Source organism: Sander vitreus, chromosome 23 (assembly GCF_031162955.1).
Source record: "Sander vitreus isolate 19-12246 chromosome 23, sanVit1, whole genome shotgun sequence".
Taxonomy (NCBI): Eukaryota; Metazoa; Chordata; class Actinopteri; order Perciformes; family Percidae; genus Sander; species Sander vitreus.
Window position 1 is genome coordinate 20520387 of NC_135877.1, and position 22134 is coordinate 20542520.

General features: G+C 39.6%; 1 protein-coding gene across 3 annotated transcripts in view; it reads left to right on the forward strand.

Annotated features, from left to right (window-relative positions):
- The window catches only part of usp6nl (USP6 N-terminal like), a 107068-nt gene that overhangs the window by 76364 nt on the left and 8570 nt on the right, over nucleotides 1-22134 (forward strand). For 2 of the 3 annotated variants that reach the window (XM_078281461.1, XM_078281459.1), the window contains 7 exons: nucleotides 1521-1560; nucleotides 5154-5234; nucleotides 12716-12823; nucleotides 15848-15957; nucleotides 17023-17071; nucleotides 19382-19502; nucleotides 21888-21982. In XM_078281461.1, the coding sequence (XP_078137587.1) occupies nucleotides 1521-1560; nucleotides 5154-5234; nucleotides 12716-12823; nucleotides 15848-15957; nucleotides 17023-17071; nucleotides 19382-19502; nucleotides 21888-21982 (604 nt within the window). The remainder of the gene's footprint in view (nucleotides 1-1520; nucleotides 1561-5153; nucleotides 5235-12715; nucleotides 12824-15847; nucleotides 15958-17022; nucleotides 17072-19381; nucleotides 19503-21887; nucleotides 21983-22134) is intronic. The other variant, XM_078281462.1, reaches the window with a different exon arrangement.

Consider the following 22134-nt stretch of genomic DNA (forward strand, 5'->3'; position numbering starts at 1 on the left):
GCACTGTGCTGGAGTGTCATATATATATATATATATATATATATATATATATATATATATATATATATATATATATATATATATATATATAAAAAATAGGCTGGTACACTCAAGGCAGGAAGCAGCCTGGTTAGCCACAATCACAGGGCATCAGTGTTAGGATAGAGTGGTACGATCCAGATGGAGGGAGAGATTATAGGATGTTGGAAGGAAAAAAAAAAAAAACTCAGAGTTATGATTGTTTAAGACAGGGACAGAAGTAGCCTGAGGTGAAGGTCACTGGCAGAAAAAGAAGACGAGGAAGCCCAGGGATGATGCTTTAGACTGGGCAGACTGGCAGCAGAGATGAGCCAAGATGAGGCAATAAGAGCCCCGATCTCCATGTGCTTTGTAGGCTTAAGAAGCTGTGTGGACGGAAAAAGAGTAGAGCAAGAATAGACGTTAGCTTAAAAGGGCGTCTTCTCGCTCTGTATTTCTTTTTCTTTTCTTTTTCCAGAGCTAGGGCTGCATCCCAAAAGTTAGGTTGGTTCAGTGAAGTGTGAAAGGTTTCAGGCTCAGATGTGGACCAGAGAGTCAGTCTTGAGTAGGGCTGGGTACCGAATTCAATACTTTTTAGGCACCGACTGAATTGCCTCTAAAGTATATTGAGTATCGAAAAATGGCTCATCATTCAAAACCAAATTTCAATACCTAAGGAGTAAATCTCATCAGCGTCAGTGAGCCAATAAGCACGCAGCATGCTTCTACCAAGATCTAATAATGCTGCTGATTGGCTGTGAAGCGCTGCATGTCGTAGAGGCACGCAGTAAAAACTCTACGTTACGCACACGTAGTAGAAGCTGAAAAAAAATAAATAATTGTGCCGTAATGTGTAATGTTATAATTTGTTTTTGTTAAAATGGATTTTTATAAAATTGGTATCGAAAAAAATATATTGTTCAGGAACCAGTATCGAAGTCACGGTATATGTATTGGTACTGGTATCGAAATCTTTTGAACGAAAAAAACCTATGGTGCGGTCCTGTAGAGTCCCCACGTGCAGTACTTCGTTCATTTGTTGATCTATTTATATAAAGTCATGAAATACACAATATTTCATTAAAAAAAGACAGCAACGCGCCTCATTGGGACTCATTTCTGCATTGAGCATGTACACAGTAGAAGGTTTTTCATCCCTTGCTGTGAACAGGAAAAGACAAACCCTCCTCCGAGTAACTCCTACAGGGACTTTGAGACACAGATAAGCAGAGCAGGAATTGAGGAATGTCTTAACTGTTATTTCCTGTTTGTGTGGACCCCCTCACCCCCTCTCTGACATGTTTGATGTTCCTGTCGGAGAGAGTGAGACGAGCACTGACCCGGAGATCACTCGGTTGTTTCATCCATCAGTGTTTGGTGGTTTTTTTCATGGTAGCATTGACTAAACTATGATTCTTCCACTGCACATATGACAGCAAGGACAAATCCTACACTATGTATCCTTTCACTATATCCTTTTCTGTTGTGTCTTCTCTCCTCAGTAAGAATGAACTTCCATCCTACGACTCAGTGGAGGAGAGAGTGAGTTACTTCATTACTTCTTTTCATTCACAGGGACAGTGTACAATTAAACATTAACCTTGTAATAAGGAGAGATGCATTGCTATTGTCCACCCATAGTCCCTGGCTAGGCAGGTAAAACTAAAATATTCAATGCAAGTACAAAACATCAGAGTATACAATTTTACAAACACATTCACACCTAATTTTCAATAATACGCAAATATGTTCACAGTTGCATCAATAAAATGATCATGGGCTTAGTCATTTCTCAGCCCCTTCTAGAGTGCGGCTCAGGCCGCATTTTTCTGTCCGAGCCCGGCCCGCGACCGATGGAGCAGTAACCGAACCTGACCCGAGCCCGACAGGCATTAAGATATTTATGTCCGAGCCCGACACAGTTAAAATCTCGTTTTTTTTTCTCATACTAATGACAAATGTACATTTGTTTGTGTGGAAAGCCCGCTTTTATTAAGCAACTGTAGGAAGGCATTCGGAAATGTCAACAGATGAGCGCATCAGCACACACGGGGCAACAAGCGCACGTTAACACAGGCGCGCACAAGAGGCGCGCTGATGTGACCGAGCCCGACCCGAACATCATTTCTACCGTCGGGTCCCGTCAGGCTCGGGTCAGGTATCCATCCTCTAACCTTCCCATTCACAAATATGTGCAAAGTGTGCACTCAAAATCCTAACCCTTTCCATTTTACACACACACACACTAAATCATAAATTATTCATTTTTATTGATTTATTCAATGCTTTTTGTCTTTTCCCCTTTCCTTTATTGTGTTATATATCTTTTTTGTGCATGTTATAGGTTTACAAAGTAAAAAAGCCCAAAGTCCCCCCCAAAGGGACTTACCATCTCCAACAGAAAACACTGTTCACAAACTGCTCCAAACAGCTCTGTTGTAGTCCAGCCTTTACTTCAGAGACAAACGTGGTCACTTTGTAGCACGTTATAATGCTCGCCTAGCTGCTAGCATGGCACGCCCTCATACTCTGCTTCTGACTGGCTAGTAGTCCTTACCTAGGTACTGCGCATGCGCAACTCCCAACAAAGATGGAACAGAAGTGAGATGCCTCACTCTGTAGCTAAAACAGAGAGCTCAACACACAGGGTGAAAAGAGGAGCTGCAGCAATGTGCAGTACAACAAAAATATGGTGTTTTCTGAAAATTAAACCACATAAACCTATTCTGGTACAACCTCTAAATGCAATTATGAACCTGAAAATGAGCATAATATGAGCACTTTAAGCTTTGCAACAGTCAGGAAATTAATGTCGCTTTTGCACATTCCTGTTTGCGTTTCTCCTGCATCTGCAAAAACATAGAATGACAATTGGTCAATGATCTGGATAGTTCCTGATAGGAGTGGGCAATATGGATCTAATTATCTGTCATATTACTATATTGTGTGATATAGTGTATTTTCTGGAAAAATGAAATGAGAAACAGTTCATGGATAAACAACCTGACAGGATATTTTCTTTTTCTTTTTTTTTTAACCAGTCCAGCTAATGTAAATCAATACAACAGTGACATAACAGCTATCTTGGTATAAACAGTATTGACACATTTTAAATGGTCAACAAATTTACATCGTCTCATAGTACATCTTTTCATGTCGCCCAACCCCTTGTTCAGCTTGAGTTTTTGGGCCCAGGAACTTAATGTAGACCCTGTTTTCTCCAAACAAAATGAAGATAAAGGCTACACTTTACTTGAAGGTATCTACATAAGAGTGGCATGACACTGTCATGAACGTGTCATAAACATCATAAACAAGTCATAAACGTTTATGACATAACGCTTCTTTTAGTAAGTGTCATTCAGTTTTTGTCATGACAAGTTATGGTTAGGGTTAGGGTTCATGTGTCATGACTGTGTCCTGACAGTGTCATGTGTTCATTACAGTGTCATGTCACTCTTATGTAGATACCTTCAAGTAAAGTGTTACCAGATAAATTCCCCCAAAAAATTGTTCCTGGAGAAGTCCCTGTGGTGGAAATAATAGCTGATTTCAACGTATAAACATTACCGACAGAAGAAAAGCTGTTAATAACGGTTATGAATGAGTTTCTCCTCCCAAAGATGTCTGAGTTTAGTCCTCAAACTCATCTTTGTTTAGGAGCACATACTGTTAGATTCAAGGTGTTCCAAAGACTCATTGTCATTATAACTTTAAAAATAGTTCTCGCAGCTATTCAGATCGTCTAAAGTTCACAGGTCATCTCTGTCACTTTTGGAAATCTGTGGATTATTCCTGCTTACGACTAAAAATAGACAGACTTGTTTTTCTATCACGTTGTGTTGAACCTTCTAACGGTTTTTCTGACACCTCAGAGTGTTTTTCAAAATGTCTTGCTGTCTTTTGGATGTTTGATTTCTGTGATGTGTCAACACATCAAATGTTGCTTTCATGTACCATGGGAAATAAGGAGCTTTTAGACTTGAAAAGCTCTCAGCCCGTACATGCTACTGGAGTCCTTAGGGTTTGGGAATAAATAAATTTAAAAAATCAACGTTATCATTTGTATTCATTAGTTTCCACAATAATTGGAAACAAATTTATAAAATAATTAGGGCTGTCAATCGATTAAAAAATGTAATCTAATTAATGACATACTCTGTGATTAATTCATCGAAATTAATCGCATACATAATTAACGGTGCCTGAACCGATACTTTTTAAGAAAGTAAAAAAAGAAAAGAAAAAAAAGGGTACTAAACAACAGTCGGTGACATTAAAGAACGGCTTGTTTATTGCTAAGGCCATATGGTCAAAATTAAATGATTTAATAATAATGTATAACAATAACTTATTTCACTAGTAAATTGCTGTTGAACGACAAAAACAACAACCAGATAGGAAAAGGACATTTACAATAACTTCAAATGCACCACGAGGCTGTAGTTTACCAGTTTCATTGAACGCACCGGCTGTGTTGTTTCTCCGACGGCAGCTGCAGATTGTTACATCCCGGTGTTGAATCCTCTACAGTAAAACACAGTCACACTTTACACCGTTTAGCGTTAGCTGTCAGCATTTTAACTGTTTAATCCAGCTACTAGCTAGCGGTAGGCTAACGTTAGCTGCTGTCGAGTATAGTGTTAACTAGCGTCACATGCAGCGGGGTTTGTGTTTCCTGTAACGTTTGTTTCAGAGCATCAGAGAGAAGCGCAGAGATATCAGTGGTACCAGATTTTCGTCTCTATGCAAACGTCAATATGGAATGGATTAATCTGCGTTAATTTTTATAACACGTTATTTTTTCTCAGATTAATTAATCGAAATTAACGCGTTATGTTGACAGCCCTAAAAATAATTTAAACGTAATAAATAAAAACACTAAAAACAAACAAAAGTGATCGTGTTTGTGATATTAAAATCCCGAAATCAATCCTTCATGAAACATGAGCTCACTCTCAAGCACATGAGTATCTGATCAACATCTACAGAAGACTTTGATTAGAGCATCTCAACGGCTTCAAACCACTTTGAACATACAGTACGATGTGTGTTCCCATCGGACGTGAACGCAGCCACAGCAAAACTTGACAAGAGAGGAAGTTACTAATGTGTCACTTCTTCTTTCCGCTCAGCAAAAACACATGGAGGTGGAGAGGACCACCAAATGGCTGAAGATGCTGAAGAGCTGGGACAAATACAAGAACAGTGAGAAGGTGATCTTCTGTTTCTCTGTCTGTCGCTACATCTCACCAGTGGCGCAACTACCCAGTGTCAGAGGGGTATGCAGCGACAATTTTGGCCCCCCCAAAAAAAACAAACAACAAAGTGCCGGACATCATCATGTATGGCCTTTAAATAATATTTTAAAGTATATCAGCGACGTTAACGGTTGCACGGTTGTGACACAGATGATTAGGTTGCCAATTGCCTCAACCAAATTGTGACAATTGGCAACCTAATCATCACCCCTGGTTGATGTGATTTGAGTTGTGAGTGGCTTTCCATCTCTGTCTGCACTATTTCTTCCCCCAAAAAGGACACAGTGAATAGGTTGGTCAACAGAACTTCAAACCAACTGGACATTTAGTTTTGTGTGGTCTAACTAATAGAACTCCTACCTCATGTCATCACTGGTCTCATCTCTACCTGATGTCATCACTGGTCTCATCTCTACGTGATGCCATCAACGACCTCATGTCTGTCTCATTCACTCCTTGCCTTTGTTCTTCTCCACTAAGACATATTGTCAAACAAACATTACGTAATAGATTTTTCATTAGTTAATTTTTCATTGTCTTTCCTGATCCACCATCCTCACACCTGAATGAAATGAACTCACTGTTAAATATAGCAGCCTAAATTCAATTCTTAAATCAGCCTAGTGATGGCATCAGATAAGACTATCTAACTATTATGAAGTAAGGTTGTGCTGCTGTTGAAATTACATTCACATTTTGTATTTTAAATATTTATATTTTTTTTTCATATTTATTTATTTTTCTTCTTGTCATTTATTGTGCATGCTACCTTATATTTACCAGTTGTTATTTGACCTTAAGAAAATTGAGATATGTCATGCATGGGATTGGTACCATAGGGTTTAACCAAAATCTAAATGTAGCTATCAGCAACATTAGCTTGCATTAAGTTAGCAAACACTAGCCAGTCTGTTAACATGGATATTTGCAAGCCTCCAAGATTGGTAGCAAATATATGCATGATTCCATGGTAAACCAGAGTTACAGCAAAGAGTTATGTTTTCCAGATTATTCTCATTATTGTACATGGTACCTTATATTTACCAGTTTTCAGCTCAGCAACCTTGGTTTTGCATATTGTAAGCTAGCCGTGAACCCCCATTTGGCTGCTACATTCCCAGTGTTAGCAAACGCTAGCTAGTCTGTTAACATGAATATTTGAAATTCTCCAAGCACAGACGTCACACTTTAATCCTACCTGTCGCCATCCACTTGTTTTACTGCTGTCACGTCCCTGGACATGTCATCTCCTTTTCCCTCTTTCTTTTTCTATTTTTAGCCCCGGCAGCTAGCTGTTTTGCTTTGCTCTTTTTCCATAGACGGCAACTTACTACTCGTACGCTCGTACCTGCTCACTCAGCGCTCACAGCGCCCACCCGCTCCTCCCCCCCCTCCCTCTTCTATGTCAACATTCTATGATGGAATCTTATGAGACAGGGCGCCTACTCTAGCCTGTTAGTCCTCTAAAATGTTATGTAATAACATTGAGGAAATGCAGAAATGATTTAGAAACCATCGCTTTGGCGCCCCCCATGGTGCTGCGCCCCTATGCGCCGCATATAGCGCATACCCACTTTTTGCGCCACTGCATCTCACATATGTCAATGCTGTGCAGTGGTGGAGGAAGTACATGACATGTTAGGCTTTGCCTATTTTCCACAAAATAGCAGCTAGTGAAAATGCTGAGTGGCTAGTAGCTTTTGGAAAACCACTAGCCACAGTGGCTGGTGAGCAAAAAACTTTTTTTTTAAAGTCCTGCAACCATGGCAGATGGTTTGAAATCTGCATTGATAGACAACATTACATACAATAGATAAAGAGTACATAACAAACAACAATATAAAATGTCATACAAAACAACTCATATGAAGACACCAAAGTCAAGTAGAGAAGAAGGAAGTTAGGAGAGGGAATTAAATCAACAATAGATTATAAAGCAGTATAGGGAAATAAAAGACAAGTCAAACGGTGAAATACGGCTAAAAGCAAGTGAAAAGGTGGGTCTTTTTTACATTAGATTTCAAATTTACAATCATAGAACAAGCCTTAATGTGGGATGGGAGGCTGTTCCAAAGCCTGGGAGGAGTGTCTGCCTCCCACGCGGATCATTAAAGGGGGGTAGGTATCGGTTATAGCTGCCTTCATTAGTGTCTTTTTTTAGGTGCAGGTTGTGTTGTGGTGTTGCCTGGAGCGCTTCGCCATGTCCTTCATTTGTACGTTTGCTTTCAGCAGGGATTTAGTGTGTGGGTTTGTGGGCTTTGACATGTGAAATGCACTCATGGCTGGCACTAAGAGCACAGTGAGACTCATCTACAGCATCGCTTCCTCTTTGTTTTAAACAGCAGTGGAGTGTTTAGTACTTCCCTCCATCACATCACTCTTCTTCTTTCGTCTTTAAAGATTCAGGGATATTTTTTTTCCCCCCTCTTTGTCAGCGTGTTTTCAGCTCAAGGTCACGCTTGACACGTCTCTTATTTTGTTTCCTCACTTGCCAGCTGCTGGGAACATTTAGCCCGCAGTAGGATAGAACAAGAGAGCTGAGCAGATGTAAAGCAGCCTCCGCCGCGCGCCACACTCGATGAATTTGGCTCGAGGTTGTAGCATTTAGCGTAACAGGATAGTATTGTGGCGCCAATGAGGTGAACCCAGTGAGTAAGACTGGAGCTGTGTCCCAGTGCCGTTCTTCATATAAGTTGCACAGCAACAGTAAGTGTGTTCTTGTGCTGCTGGAGGATTTGCGATGCAGTGACTGCATGCACGTTGTTCAGTGGCTGCTGTTGCTTTTCGGTTTCTTCTTTTAATTTGCAGTTATTATTCTGGTTGGTTCTGCCTGAGTTTTTTTTTGCCTGTTTAAAGAAATATTTTCTTCGCCACTATGACACCAAATGCTTGCTCTTGGGGGGAATGGTTGGGTCTTTGTATATTATAGAGTGTGGTCTAGATCGATCTGTAAAGCGTCCTGAAATAACTTCTGTTGTGATTTGACACAATAAATAACATTGAATTGAATCATTCTGCCCTATGAAGGCAAAAATGCAGTAGCTACAGTACATATTTCAGCAAAATTGAGTTATAACCTGTATCCTGTATTAAAACCTGACATGTTTTAGTATATACAACTCCTAGCAATGCCCATGCAAGACATGCATTGAGCTATTATAGGCCGATATATATTTGTGACTTAATCACAAGATATCAGCATGCAACGTGATGTTGCTTGTTTTTTTTCGAGGTTTGCTGAATGCTAGGAACCCATCGGACCCATGAGGACTTCTAGTCAGCAGGGTTCTTGTGGTGGTGCAGTATCTCCCTGTGGTGTGCACACAGATGCATACATAGGAGCTGCTTCATACTCACCCTAATTTGCTTCACTGTATGTAAAGCTCAATATTTTTCAAAATAAGGGTTTTATTGTTATTTAACTGTATTTTGAATATTCAAAAAAAAACTGGTGAAATTGGATTTTAAAATATTGAATGTAATATATGAATGTTCTCTTCTCTATCACTTTTAAAGGTAGGGACAAACTGTTGACCTGGTTATGATTTTGATTTGGGCGTGACCAAACTGCTCTGTTCCAGTCTGGGTCTGTTGGACAGGGTCTGTTCCAGTCTGGGTCAGTTGGTAATGACAGTCGGCAGATAAAATCAAACAGTGTGTGATATGTAAAGAGTCTAATGTGAAGTCTTCAGATCCAGAAGCTGCCAGTCATTACACATAAAGATTTTCTTTTAAACATTTAAAGGTGCCCTAAGCAATATTGGCTGACGGCACTTCTTGTTGACGTTAAAAGTATTTTCAAACAAAACAAGGCTAGCTCGCCCCTCCCTCATCCCGTCCCCCCTCCCTCCCTTCTGTGCTTCCACGCACTAACCCCCCAACCACCCACCCCCAAATCCTTCTTGTCGGTTATTGGCTGGAACACTGTTATGTTTCTTGGTGCAGGTTGGCCACTTTGTTTTTGCTGGCATTTGTAGAGCCTGGGCTGTCTACAGAGACCGCGTTTTTTTTTTTTTACAGTGTGTTCAGGGGACAGGCAGCTAGCGGATTGTGAGGAGATGTTTGCTGTATGTGACAAAAAATGTTGTAGCCTAGAAAAACGCGTGACATCGCTTAGAGCACCTTTAAACATGATGTTTAGGACTGGCGTTGGCGACCAATGACGTCAGTTGTGTGTTGCCAAGGGAGACGTACCTCTAAATAAGCAGCTGGATGTTCACTCACCTCCAGTTCCCTCTGTCGGCACTGTATTCCTACACGCGTCTATGATCTTAACCAAACTCTGTGCTTTTTTTCCTCCTTTTTAGCTTTTCAGCACAAATGTTGCGGATAAAACAGCACAAGCTGCTGGTTGCTGTCCATGTTTGTTTTGGTACATGTGGTAATTGGTGTACCTCTAAAGCTCCAGTTGTTACTGACCAAGTGGCTCAGTGTGTTAACTCAGTCGAAATGCTCCTTCCTGACCGAAGACTAAAATATCTGTGCAAGTTGGGAGAGGAAACCATCTTTATGTGTGGTTTGTTCAGTCTTTGTAGGTTTCAGCTTACTTTAGGGTTTCCTAAGCCATGCTAGAGGAGTTTGTTTATTGTAAAGTGACAACAACGTCCTGATATGTGAGGACAAACGCCAGGTGAAATTAATCTGGTGATGTTTTACTTAAAATCTGTAAAAACAAGGAGCATGTACACAGTAAACGCAGAGAAAATCTAGAACTGCACAGATCCACAGAAATGTAAATGTTGACACACGTGTTCAAGTGTACACACACACACACACACACACACACACTCTCTCTCTCTCTTTCTTTCTCTCTCTCTCAAAGGATGATTAGTCTAACAAATGCTCTCATTGACTCGCTCATCAGCCTAATTACAAAAGCAAGAAGTGAGTCCCAAGTGTGGTGATAGGAGGTTGATGGAGTGTAGGCTCTGGATTCTCCACACACACACACACACACACACACACACACACACACACACACACACACAACCAAATGTCATTCATTCTGAGATGACACACACATCACTGCCTTTTCATAGGGAAACCACACACATACATCATGTGCATCACATACACTGACATGCAGGCGGGTTCACAGGCAACAGCTGACTTATTACTCTTCAATACCCCTCTTAGCTCAACCTCACACATCTCTGGAAATCAGTTTACTCTATGTGCTTTTATTTTAAAGCAACAAAACATTTTTTAAATAAAAATTGGCCAGTACTCGTTTGCTTGGTTGGATTGGTTAGGGTTAGGCATGAGGAGTTAGATTGGTTAGGGTTAGGGTAAGAATACCAGGTTAAGCCAATCGGAGGCAGAGTAAGCCAAGTCATGCCTTCGCCATCCTACGAAAAGAAATACAGCCTACAAGACACACCATTGGTTAGGTTTAGGGAAAGATGACACGGTTTGGGTTAAACTATGTATTTGAATTCAGGACATTATCCCAGGGGTGTATCGTGAAGTGGGTGTGTCATGTAGCCTGCGATAATGTGCAATGGCAACGGTACACATCAAAATGGCCGCCGCTCTGACCATCCTGCAATGTTGATTTGAATAGGAATGTCCGTTCTACTCTCATTCCATTTCTATGGTTTGAATCCATGGAGACGCTCGTAGTTCATGATTACGACTCATTCATGTGTTTGTTGTAGGTTATGGAGAGTTAATGAAAAGTTAATATGGTTAGATAGTAAATGCAAGTGTCTTAAATGTCATCTGGATTTTATGCGGATACGAGACACTTGAAAATGAAAAGTGTAAATGGGGCCTTAGTGATGTAGGAATCTTCTGCACTACCTCTAACTTCTTACAGATGTGGGGGCCTGATTTATCTCTGAAATGCCTTGTGAATTACTGTTCAACCACAGAACTGAGTTTGCACTAACTCTTGCCAGTCGGGAGCTACTTCTAGCCTCAGGATATTTTGTGAATACAGCCCTCTAATAGAGGGACTGTCCTTTTCTTTCAGTCAGTCACCTGTGCAGCACATTTTAAAGTCCCAACACCTCCCATATCTGCTGTATAACCGTTCCGGCTGGTTGGGTTTTAATAGCTGTAGACAGAGAATTCCCTGCTCCGATTAGCTTTGCTGTTCCAGCAGTTTGGGTTTAAAGACTTAATCTTCTTCGCCCCGGAGTCCGGAATGATTTTCCATCTCTTTGTGCGCCCTGACTTATTTTGGACTGTTCTGCATGCATAGCAGTCTCTCGAACTCCCTCTCTCTTTCTCTCTCTGCCCACAATCTCTCCTGGAGCTCATCCAGCCACGTGCTCGCGGTTCACCTTCCAAAGCCCTCTGCTTTTGCTCAGGGAGAGTCCCGAGTAGATCTGTGCATACGCTGTTTGTATCTCTGACATCTTTGACACGCTCAGAGCAGCTCGCTTGATGGGTTTCTCTCTGAATATTTTTTTTAGCAACTGCCAGAGGCTCCGATTGCATCCCGGTGGTCTGCAGCAGCAACCTTTTGAACTTTGTTTGTTTGCTTCACCTTTTCCTGTCTTTTTGTATGCTATAAGCACACATTTGTTCAGTTAATAACTTCTATTAAAATAACTAACAACCAGGATCAGTGGAGCCAAATTCTATGGATCAAATGCTTTGACAACAAGGTTGTAAATCTTCTACACCTTGTATTGATTAAAGGTGAGAAAGTCCTCGAGTTAAAACAAATTGAGATATTACAAGAAAACACTCAGTGTCCCATCAACCCACAACATGTGTTCATTTCTTGCAAAATCCAAAATTCAATTTTCAATTGGCCAGCCATGCCAAAACACCTAACTAGTCGTTTGGTGCCTAAACTTAACTGTTATTCCCCCCCTCAAAGTGATCAATGCTACTTCGTCAACAGACCATATATTATATACGTACCTAAAATAGAAGTATTTTAAACGTAAGTAAAGCGCTGTAACATGAACAGTCTATAGTGCCATAGAACGATATAATTCGAGCGGCAGTTGCTGGTTGTATTTAGCCGCTACAGAGCAACAGGACGCCGGCTACCAACGGCAGTTGTTTAGCCGCCAATAAGTGACTGCGAGCCGGCTACAGGCACCACCAGATGACGGTCCTTTCAGGGGCCGTGGATGGTAGTGGAGTTTATCCAGAAAAACATGAGCGTCCTGCGGGGATGTTTAGGCACCAAAACGACTAGCTAGGTGTTTTGGCATGGCTGGCCAATTGGCATTATATCCATGGTATTGAAAAGGGGATTTAATTCTTTCATGTCTTGTTTTGTTGTGCATCAACAAAACCACCCTCTGCCTTTTTTTCATAAATCGCACCCTTGGAATCAGTATTGGGAAGGAAAAAAGGGTATCGGGACATCTCTAATAACAACCTGTTCTCAGCTCTGGTCTACATGTGGAGCTTTCTTCTCTTCTTTGAAGGCCTTCCTAACAAGGGACCGCCTGCTGTTTGTTTTCTTCCAGCTGGCCAGGAGGGTCTATAAGGGAATTCCCCTGCAGCTCCGAGGGGAAGTGTGGTGTCTGCTGCTCGATATACCCAAAATAAAGGAGGAGAAGAAAGACTTCTACGAGGTACAGAACACACACTTAACAGTCCTGCTCTCTATTAAATCAGCCTTCATTGCAGCACACCTCATAAAGATTCGTAAGCGAGCACCTTGGCTTTATTTGATTTCACTGAGCTGCAGTGGGCAAGATGCAGGTTCAGAGGCTTAATTGTGTTTGCGTGAATTGGCACACTGTAAAGAACAGAGACAAACTTTGGATCTCATTGGGAAGTTGAGCTGGCAGGATCAATAATATCGCTGCCTTTAGTTGCTGTGTGAAAGTATTGTAATTATGAGCCGAGGGCACAGACAGTAAACAAAGCAAACACAGTGGGAAATATGAGCTGTGAAAGAAAAGGTTTCTGTCGATAATAATCCATTTTATCGTTTGTGTGAAATTGTATTTAATCTGGTTGACGCAAAGGCATCAAATATACAACAAAGACTGCTAATGTAATCGAAATCTATTGTTAAGAGGATAACCCCTTGAGATGAAGCATCTCGTTTTCAAGGGGGTCCTCGAGACACGAGACAAAGACAATACAGCACATGTACATTCACACCCGCTAGAGCTCTCCCTCATCCCGTCTCGCCCACCCTACCCACCCCACCGACTCCTTATTGAAAACAAATCTGTGTATAATACATATTGCAGTATTAAGAGGCGTGACAACATTTAGTCCATACATACACATACATACATAATATACATACACACACCTACACCCATACTCGCATGTATACACATAAATAAAAGGAAAGGACAAAAAGTATCCCAAATATTTGGGTATATAAAAGAAAAGTCCATTCATACTTTTACAGCAACAGTTTGCATACAAGTAAGTAAAGACCGATGTTTTGAAGGAGTGCAAAGAAGTGACAGATCTTAGAGACCCAGGCAGGCTATTCCAGTCTGAAGGGGCTTTAAATGTAAAGGTACTTCTACCAATGCGTGTATCTTTTTAAACCTTTCACCTCAAATTAACATCATACAAGCATAAGGGAACATGAAAAATTCTAATAAAATAAAACTGGATCCTCCTTTAACCACTTGAGATAAATGCTCAGCAATGCTCACAATTGGATTTTGTGTTTTTCTAAACTAAACTATTGACGGAAAACTATTCACTGAAATACTTTCCGAATATATTCAAGGTTGGGCCGGGGCGGTATGACGATATACTGTATATCGTCAAAACGATATAAAAATTTCTGTTTATAAAATATAGGTTTCGATATTGTTTCTATCGTGATGTCAAAAAACCAGCGGCCGATTTGCATGAAGCAATATTTGCAATATTTGGACGACACTTAACGTTCTGATCCTTGCACTTAAGTTCCTAATAAAATGAAAAAAAAATACTCAGTACTTCTCATTTGTCGTATTTAATTCACACAGGGGTATACAAAAATAGGCTTTACCATGTGGTTATTTCATATAGACTATTTATATACATATATCATAAATATGCGTATAGTATATTGCGATATATATCGTTTTAAAGATATAAAAAAAATTTAATCAGACCTATATTGGGATAGAAGATTTTGGCCCAGCCCTACTTCAAGGCAGAAAATTATGTTTCATTTCGGCCCTACAAGATTGGTTGAAGTAGATGTTTACCAAGTAGAGATACAGTCAGGCTAAATGGTCATACTTTAGCCTAGAAATCTAGACGCACCCTAGCGGCAGCAAATGTAATTGGCAGCCAGGGTCGTCTAGCAACTCTCCGTTAGCTTGCGAGCTGGAAAAACCAAACTCTAGTCAGGCCAATCACATCGTGTATAGAGTCGGTAGGCGGGCTTAACATAATGACGGCAGAGTTGCGACGGTTCCGCGTGACTTCCCTGCTACTTGAAAACAAAGAAGATGGCTGCTGCTGCTGACGAACAGCGGTCTTTGGAATCGGCTTTGGCCGCGACTCTGGAAGACTTGGAGTTCAGCTTTTCTTTGAGAAAAGAACAAAGAACGGCACTGAAATCATTCTTAAAAAAGGAAGATGTGTTCGGAGTTTTGCTGACTGGATACGGCAAAAGTTTAATCTATCAACTAGCGTTGCTCTGGTTGGTTGTAGCGTTATCCTATTGCGTGCAGAGGGAACTTGTTCCCAGACCCAACATCTTGATATGGGTCTGGCTTCTCAGGCTAGTCAAACTTGGCTTCATCATTGAAATTGTTCCAGACTCAATCCATTTTTACAGGATGTTTTTTCAGACTAATATTTGGTAGTAAAAACTTTTCTGCAAGGCTGTGTATGTGAATTTTAGTTATATTTTCAAACTGTCTTTAACTTCCAGACTCATATTTATATTTTCAAGAAAATGTTTCATCTCTAAAAAAGCATTGATTGTCATCAACCCTTCAACCCAAGGAGTCTCCTTGGAGCTTAGGTGTCAAACTTGAGGCCCGCGGGCCAAATCTGGCCCCTCGCAAATTTTGATTCGGCCCGCATATCAATTTAGGCTCACAATCAATATTGGCCCGCATAATTGTGCGCCAAACCAAAAAGACCGAAAAGTGTTTTCAAACTGCAATTACTCGGCACTCAAAGCAAAAGTTGGCAGATTTTCGACTTTGAGACTCAGAAATTCTCCCAGAACCAGAGACTTTGCATATTCAGGCTGTGGTAGCGTACTTAAAAGCATACTTACTTTTAAAAATGTAATCATTGTTTTGCTTGATTTGCTAAATTCCATGATGGCTAAGGAATTTTTTTGCTGACTTTTTTTAGGGCTTTATGTCGACCAAACTGTAAGTGAGAAGGCTATACTGTATGGGACATGCAATAATACAGTCAAAGATATTTGACTTTTTTGATTAAATAAAGCATGCCAATAAACTACACGTGTGGCCCTTGATGATTCTCATTTTCCAGTGTGGCCCTTCGTGAAATTAAGTTTGACACCCCTGCCTTGTAGTCTCTTCACTCTGTTACTGACCTTAGTTGTTAAAGTGTGTGTGTGTGTGTGTGTGTGTGTGTGTGTGTGTGTGTGTGTGTGTGTGTGTGTGTGTGTGTGTGTGTGTGTGTTGTTTTCTGGTCGTCTACAGAAACTAAAGGCCAGAGCCAGAGGAGTGTCCCCCGACATCCGTCAGATTGACCTGGATGTGAACCGCACCTACAGGGACCACATCATGTTCATGCATCGCTACGATGTCAAGTGGGTGTCTATATTAAAGTGCCCATATCATGTTCATTTTCAGGTTCATAATCGTATTTTGAGGTTGTACCAGAATAGGTTTACATGGTTTAATTTTCAAAAAACACCATATTTTTGTTGTACTGCACATTGCTGCAGCTCCTCTTTTCATCCTGTGTGTTGTAAGGACTACTAGCCAGAAGCTAGCGCTGCTAGCGATTAGCCACCTTGTTCTCAATGGCAAAACGCTGCTACAACACACACGAGTTCATTTATTTAACAGGTAAATTAATCTGCAGTAGGATTAATCACATGGCAACAATTCAGTCCTTATTCTATTTTTTCGAGAAACATATATGCAAGATAAGTTGACCTGTATGGCTAAAGAGGAAGAAAAAAGGACTTTAAAGCACTGCTCTTACTGTTTGACTGACAAGTAATCTCAGGAAAAGTATAGAGCAGGAAACGCAGCAGGCGTTGGCACTTAGCAGCAAAAATAAACTGGTTTAAATGTATGTTCACACTTTATATAACAGGTGTACTGTCAGACTAGAGCGAGATGTGTTTATGCTTTAATTACCTACATAGAGAAGGTAAAATAATATATAATAATAGGTATAAATAATTCAAAAGAAGCTGGTTAATTAAACTGTAAGTCTGCCCTAACTGATTCCTAAAGCCCCAAACCTTTCCAAATGTGAAAGTGAGATGGCTCATGTCCTCTTTTTCAGTTTGGACTTCTGCTTTGTTACGTAGATTTGACAACAGCCTCTGATGAATATATAAGCCCAAGAGAGTGAGCAACCAGCCTCAGCGCTTATGTACACTATGTTATAACAAATTAATAACACCATTGTAATTTTGTAACGCTCCTGCTGGGAAATTAAGAAGCATACTGCAGCACACACTTCATTTTCATTGATTTTCATCAATCGCGTTTATTGATTTTACACCCGACGTGAAGCTTCTAGGTCGTACATGTGTGATTTAGCTGGAAGTTAAAGATGTCTGTGCTGTCAGAATACAGAAGCAACTCTATGAATGACGATCCGGACTTTAAACTCTGTGTGGTTTGTGTGTTTTCAGGCAGCAGGCTCTCTTCCACGTCCTCACAGCCTACTCCATGTACAACACAGTGAGTCATTCACACTCTGTCTGCAGACAACTGCAAATGTTTCTGTGCTTTTACTATCAGTATTTACAGTTCTGTTCAGAATAATAGCAGTGTGTTTAAAAAAAAGTGAATAATGCTCAAAATCTTTAGAATAGCTTTTAATTCCATAATATCAATGCATTGGGAACACTGCACATTCAATTCCAAATCAAAACATGACCAAAATTGATCACGTTTGTATTAAACCTTTACAGAAAGTGAAGAAAAAGGAATATTAGGCTGTTCAAAAAAATAGCAGCACCTGTCAATAGGTATTCCAGCCCAGGATAATTGAACTACATTCCACAATTCCTCTGCATTACTGGGTTTTGCCTCAGAAACAGCATTTTTGATGTCACCCCACAAGTTTTCTATGGGACTGAGGTCTGGGGATTGGGCTGGCCACTCCATAACATCAATCTTGTTCATCTGGAACCAAGACTTTGCTCGCTTACTGGTGTGTTTTGGGTCACTGTCTTGTTGAAAGACCCATTTCAAAGGCATTTCCTCTTTAGCATAAGACAACATGACCTCTTCAAGTATTTTGATGTATGTATAAATAGGCTCAACACCACAGTACGAGAATCATCCCCATAACATGATTTTTGCACCACCATGCTTTACTGTCTTCACAGTGTACTGTGGCTTGAATTCAGTGCATGGGGGTCGTCGGACAAACTGTCTGCGGCCCCTAGACCCAAAAAGAACAATTTAGCTCTCATCAGTCCACAGAATGTTGCCCCATTTCTCCTTTGGCCAGTCAGTGTGTCCTTTGGCAAATTTCAACCTATTCAGTACGTCTTTTTTTCAGCAATGGGACTTTGCGGGGGCTTCTAGCTGATAGCTTAGCTTTACATAGCCTTCTTCTGATCCTAACAGTACTCACAGGTAACTGTAAGTCTTCTTTGATTTTCCTGGAGCTGATCAATAGTTGAGCCTTTGCCATTTTGGCTATTCTTCGATCCATTCGAATGGTAGACATGACCGTTTTTTTCCCACGTCGTTCAGGCTTTGGATGCCATTTCAAGGCATTTGAAATCATTTTGGCTGAGCAGCCTATAATTTTCTGCACTTCTTTATATATTTTCCCCTCTCCAACCAACTTTTTAATCAAAGTCCGCTGTTCCTCAGAGCAATGTCTGGAACGACCCATTTTGCTTGTGAAATGTACTATAACCAGCATGCACAACATTTGCTTCCTTCCTTCCTTAAATATGGGCCATAACTGACACCTGTTTCTTCACAGAATCAATCACCTCACTAAGTGAACACAACACTGCTATTATTTTGAACATGCCCCTTTCAATTACAGATTCAATTACACAGAATGAGCAGCATGCATGTCATGACTGTTGGGTCTGTTGGTTTTCTAGGACTCTACAACACTTACTAGTAAATTATTTGCCATGTAGAAATATCACTTCTACCAAAAAATTTGATTTATGAGGTTAGTGATGTGGGACTGCTATTTTTGCAAGTAATATTAAGCAAATATTAACACAAATATTCCACATATTTTTATGTTTTCCACTAAACGCTGAACTCAGAGGTAAAAATGAATTACACAAGGTCTCAATATAATGCTAGTCGCACACAAATAAGAAAGAAGAAAATGGGATATAACAATAGGGGAGCTACGATTTTTTTATAAACAATTCTTTTCCCTAGAATCGATATTGTTTGTTTTTTTACCAATGATTCACCAAAATATTTTCTGTTTATACGCTACTGCCGCCGACGACTACATCATATCCGTTTCCAGCTAAACAGAGCGAAAGTAGAAAATGCAGAACACCTATGTCTAACTTCTTTACAGATGAATAAATGTCAGACTGACATGTGATGTGCATTCTGTTTAGAAAACAATTTAGTTTTTAGAAATGTCTCATGATATATTGTCTCTAGAAGTGTTTTATTCAACTTTTGTTTTTTGTTAAGAAAGTAAAGAAAATCGCAATACTTCTAGAATCGCAATAAATGAAAATCGCGATACAAATCGAATCAGCACCCATGTATCGTGAAAGAATCGAACTGGGACAAAAGCATATGGGCCCAGCCCTAAAACAATAGGTGGAAACTTTACAGAAGAGAGAATGAATGTGTGTATTTTGTACATAATAGATAATGCTGTAAAAACTCAGTGTTTGGCTCATGGACACAATCTGCTTATCGTTATTTCCCCGACTAATTAGTAGTGTGTGTGTGTGTGTGTGTGTGTGTGTGTGTGTGTGTGTGTGTGTGTGTGTGTGTGTGTGCTTGTGTGTGTGTGTGTGTGTGTGTGTGTGTGTGCAGGAGGTGGGCTACTGCCAGGGCATGAGCCAGATTACAGCTCTACTGCTGATATACATGAATGAAGAGGACGCCTTCTGGGCTCTGGTCAAACTACTGTCTGGGCAGAAGCACGCCATGCACGGTAACGCATTTGAACTTCACTCCATCAAAAAAGTTATTTCTTGCAGCATATTCTCTTTTAACTATTGTCCAGTTAATGCATCGCATTCTGGATCTGTGTCGGGTCAATTTTTGCTGGGCTCTGAAGCATGGCATTCACAATATATTCAACATACTATACTATGACTTTTTTTATGACTTTTTCGACATGCCATACTATGACTTTTCAATATGCTATACTATGACTTTTTTCGTGACTTTTTCGACATACTGTACTATGACTTTTTCATATACTATACTATGACTTTTTTCATGACGTTTTTCGGCATACTATACAATGACTTTTTTCATGACTTTTTTCAACACACTATACTATGACTTTTTTCGACATACTATACTATGACTTTTTCATGACTTTTTCGACATGCTATATTATGATTGTTTCATGACTTTTTTCGACATGCTATACTATGACTTTTTCATGACTTTTTTCGACATACTATACTATGACTTTTTCATGACTTTTTCGACATACTATACTATGACTTTTTCATGAATTTTTCGACATGCTATATTATGGTTTTTTCAACATGCTATACTATGTTTTTTTGACATACTATACTATGACTTTTCGGCATACTATACTATGACTTTTTTCATGACTTTTTTCAACACACTATACTATGACTTTTTGACATACTATACTATGACTTTTTTCATGACTTTTTCGACATACTATACTATGACTTTTTTCGACATACTATACAATGACTTTTTTCATGACTTTTTTCGACATACTATACAATGACTTTTTTCATGACTTTTTCGACATACTATACTATGACTTTTTCATGACTTTTTCGACATGCTATATTATGATTGTTTCATGATTTTTTCGACATGCTATACTATGACTTTTTTCGTGACTTTTTCGACATACTATACTATGACTTTTTTCATGACTGTTTTCGACATACTATACTATGACTTTTTTCGACATACTATACTATGACTTTTTGACATCATGACTTTTTCGACATACTATACTATGACTTTTTTCGACATGCTATACTATGACTTTTTTCATGACGTTTTCGACATACTATACTATGACTTTTTCATGACTTTTTCGACATGCTATATTATGATTGTTTCATGATTTTTTCGACATGCTATACTATGACTTTTTTCATGACTTTTTCGACATACTGTACTATGACTTTTTCATGACTTTTTTCGGCATACTATACTATGACTTTTTCATGACTTTTTTCGGCATACTATACTATGACTTTTTCATGACTTTTTTCAACACACTATACTATGACTTTTCGACATACTATACTATGACTTTTTTCATGACTTCTTCGACATGCTATGTAATAATATGACAATATTATAATATTTAGACACAAACGAAAAACACCTTTTATTTGAAAGTATGAACAGCCAGCGGCATCAAATATATTTTAAATTGACATGTAAATAGAGGCTCATTTGGAAACAGACTGCATAAATTATGGTCGTAACAATACCAGAAATCAGTCTTAATTACTGAAACATCACATTAAGAGGGCGCAAACCAGCTTCAAATTTAAAATACAAAACAAAAACACAACCCATTTCATTGCTATTCCATATCTGCATGCGGGCCATAAAACTTTCTCCTAAAACCTGCATAAATATCCTGTGTCCATCAGTTAGTGTAAAGTTTTTATTGGTTAGTATTTATTTCCTGTACTTTTTTCTTCCAAAGAGACATATCATGATCACAGCTTCTCAAGTATGCAGGCAGAGAGCGTGTTGTATTAACTTTTAGTGTGATGCTTCTGTGATCAACAACAACCAACATATTACTCAAATAATCAGCAGTCCGGCTCCGCTGCATTGACAGTTGTCAGTCTATCGAGGCCACATCCCCCACGCCAGCCCTGGCAGGACGAGTGCAATGATGACGGAGGAGAACAGGTTGACTGCGTTGTTGTCCAAGATTGGTTTCCCACAGATCCGCCGGGTCGTGGCAGACTCATAACTTACCACCTTCCCGATGCTCGCGTCACAGCCTAAAGACAGACAGAAGAAGGGGAAATGTGGGATTAGTAACTCAGAGATTCATCTTCTGTCAATGAAATTTTAGTTTTGTTCAGTCAATTTACTAATTGTTCCAGCTCCAGTGTTCACTTTTCAGTGATTGTCACTGTAAAAATAATATAGCATGTCGAAATAGTCATATAGCAGCATGTTGAAAAAGACACGAAAAAAAGTCATATATAATGCCATCGACAATTGTAGTTAAAAAAAAAAGAAGTCATATTACCATGCTATAAAAAATGTCATAGTATGTAATAACAATGATTCAATAGTTATCACCTGTTAACCTGACCACCTCTTCTGTCCTTACCTTTAGGGTTTTTTATCCCCGGCTTCCCGAAGCTGATACGTTTCCAGGATCACCACGACCGCATCCTCAAGAAGATGATGCCCAAACTGAAACAACACCTGGTGAGACGAAACACTGCTGTAGCAATTAATAATGCAACAAGTGCTCATATTACCAGAAGTCTGTCTACAAATACAACTATTGGCCTATGTCAATACATTAGAACACTTTCGGTATTATTAGTGCCATTTTTTAATACACCTTCAGGCGTAAT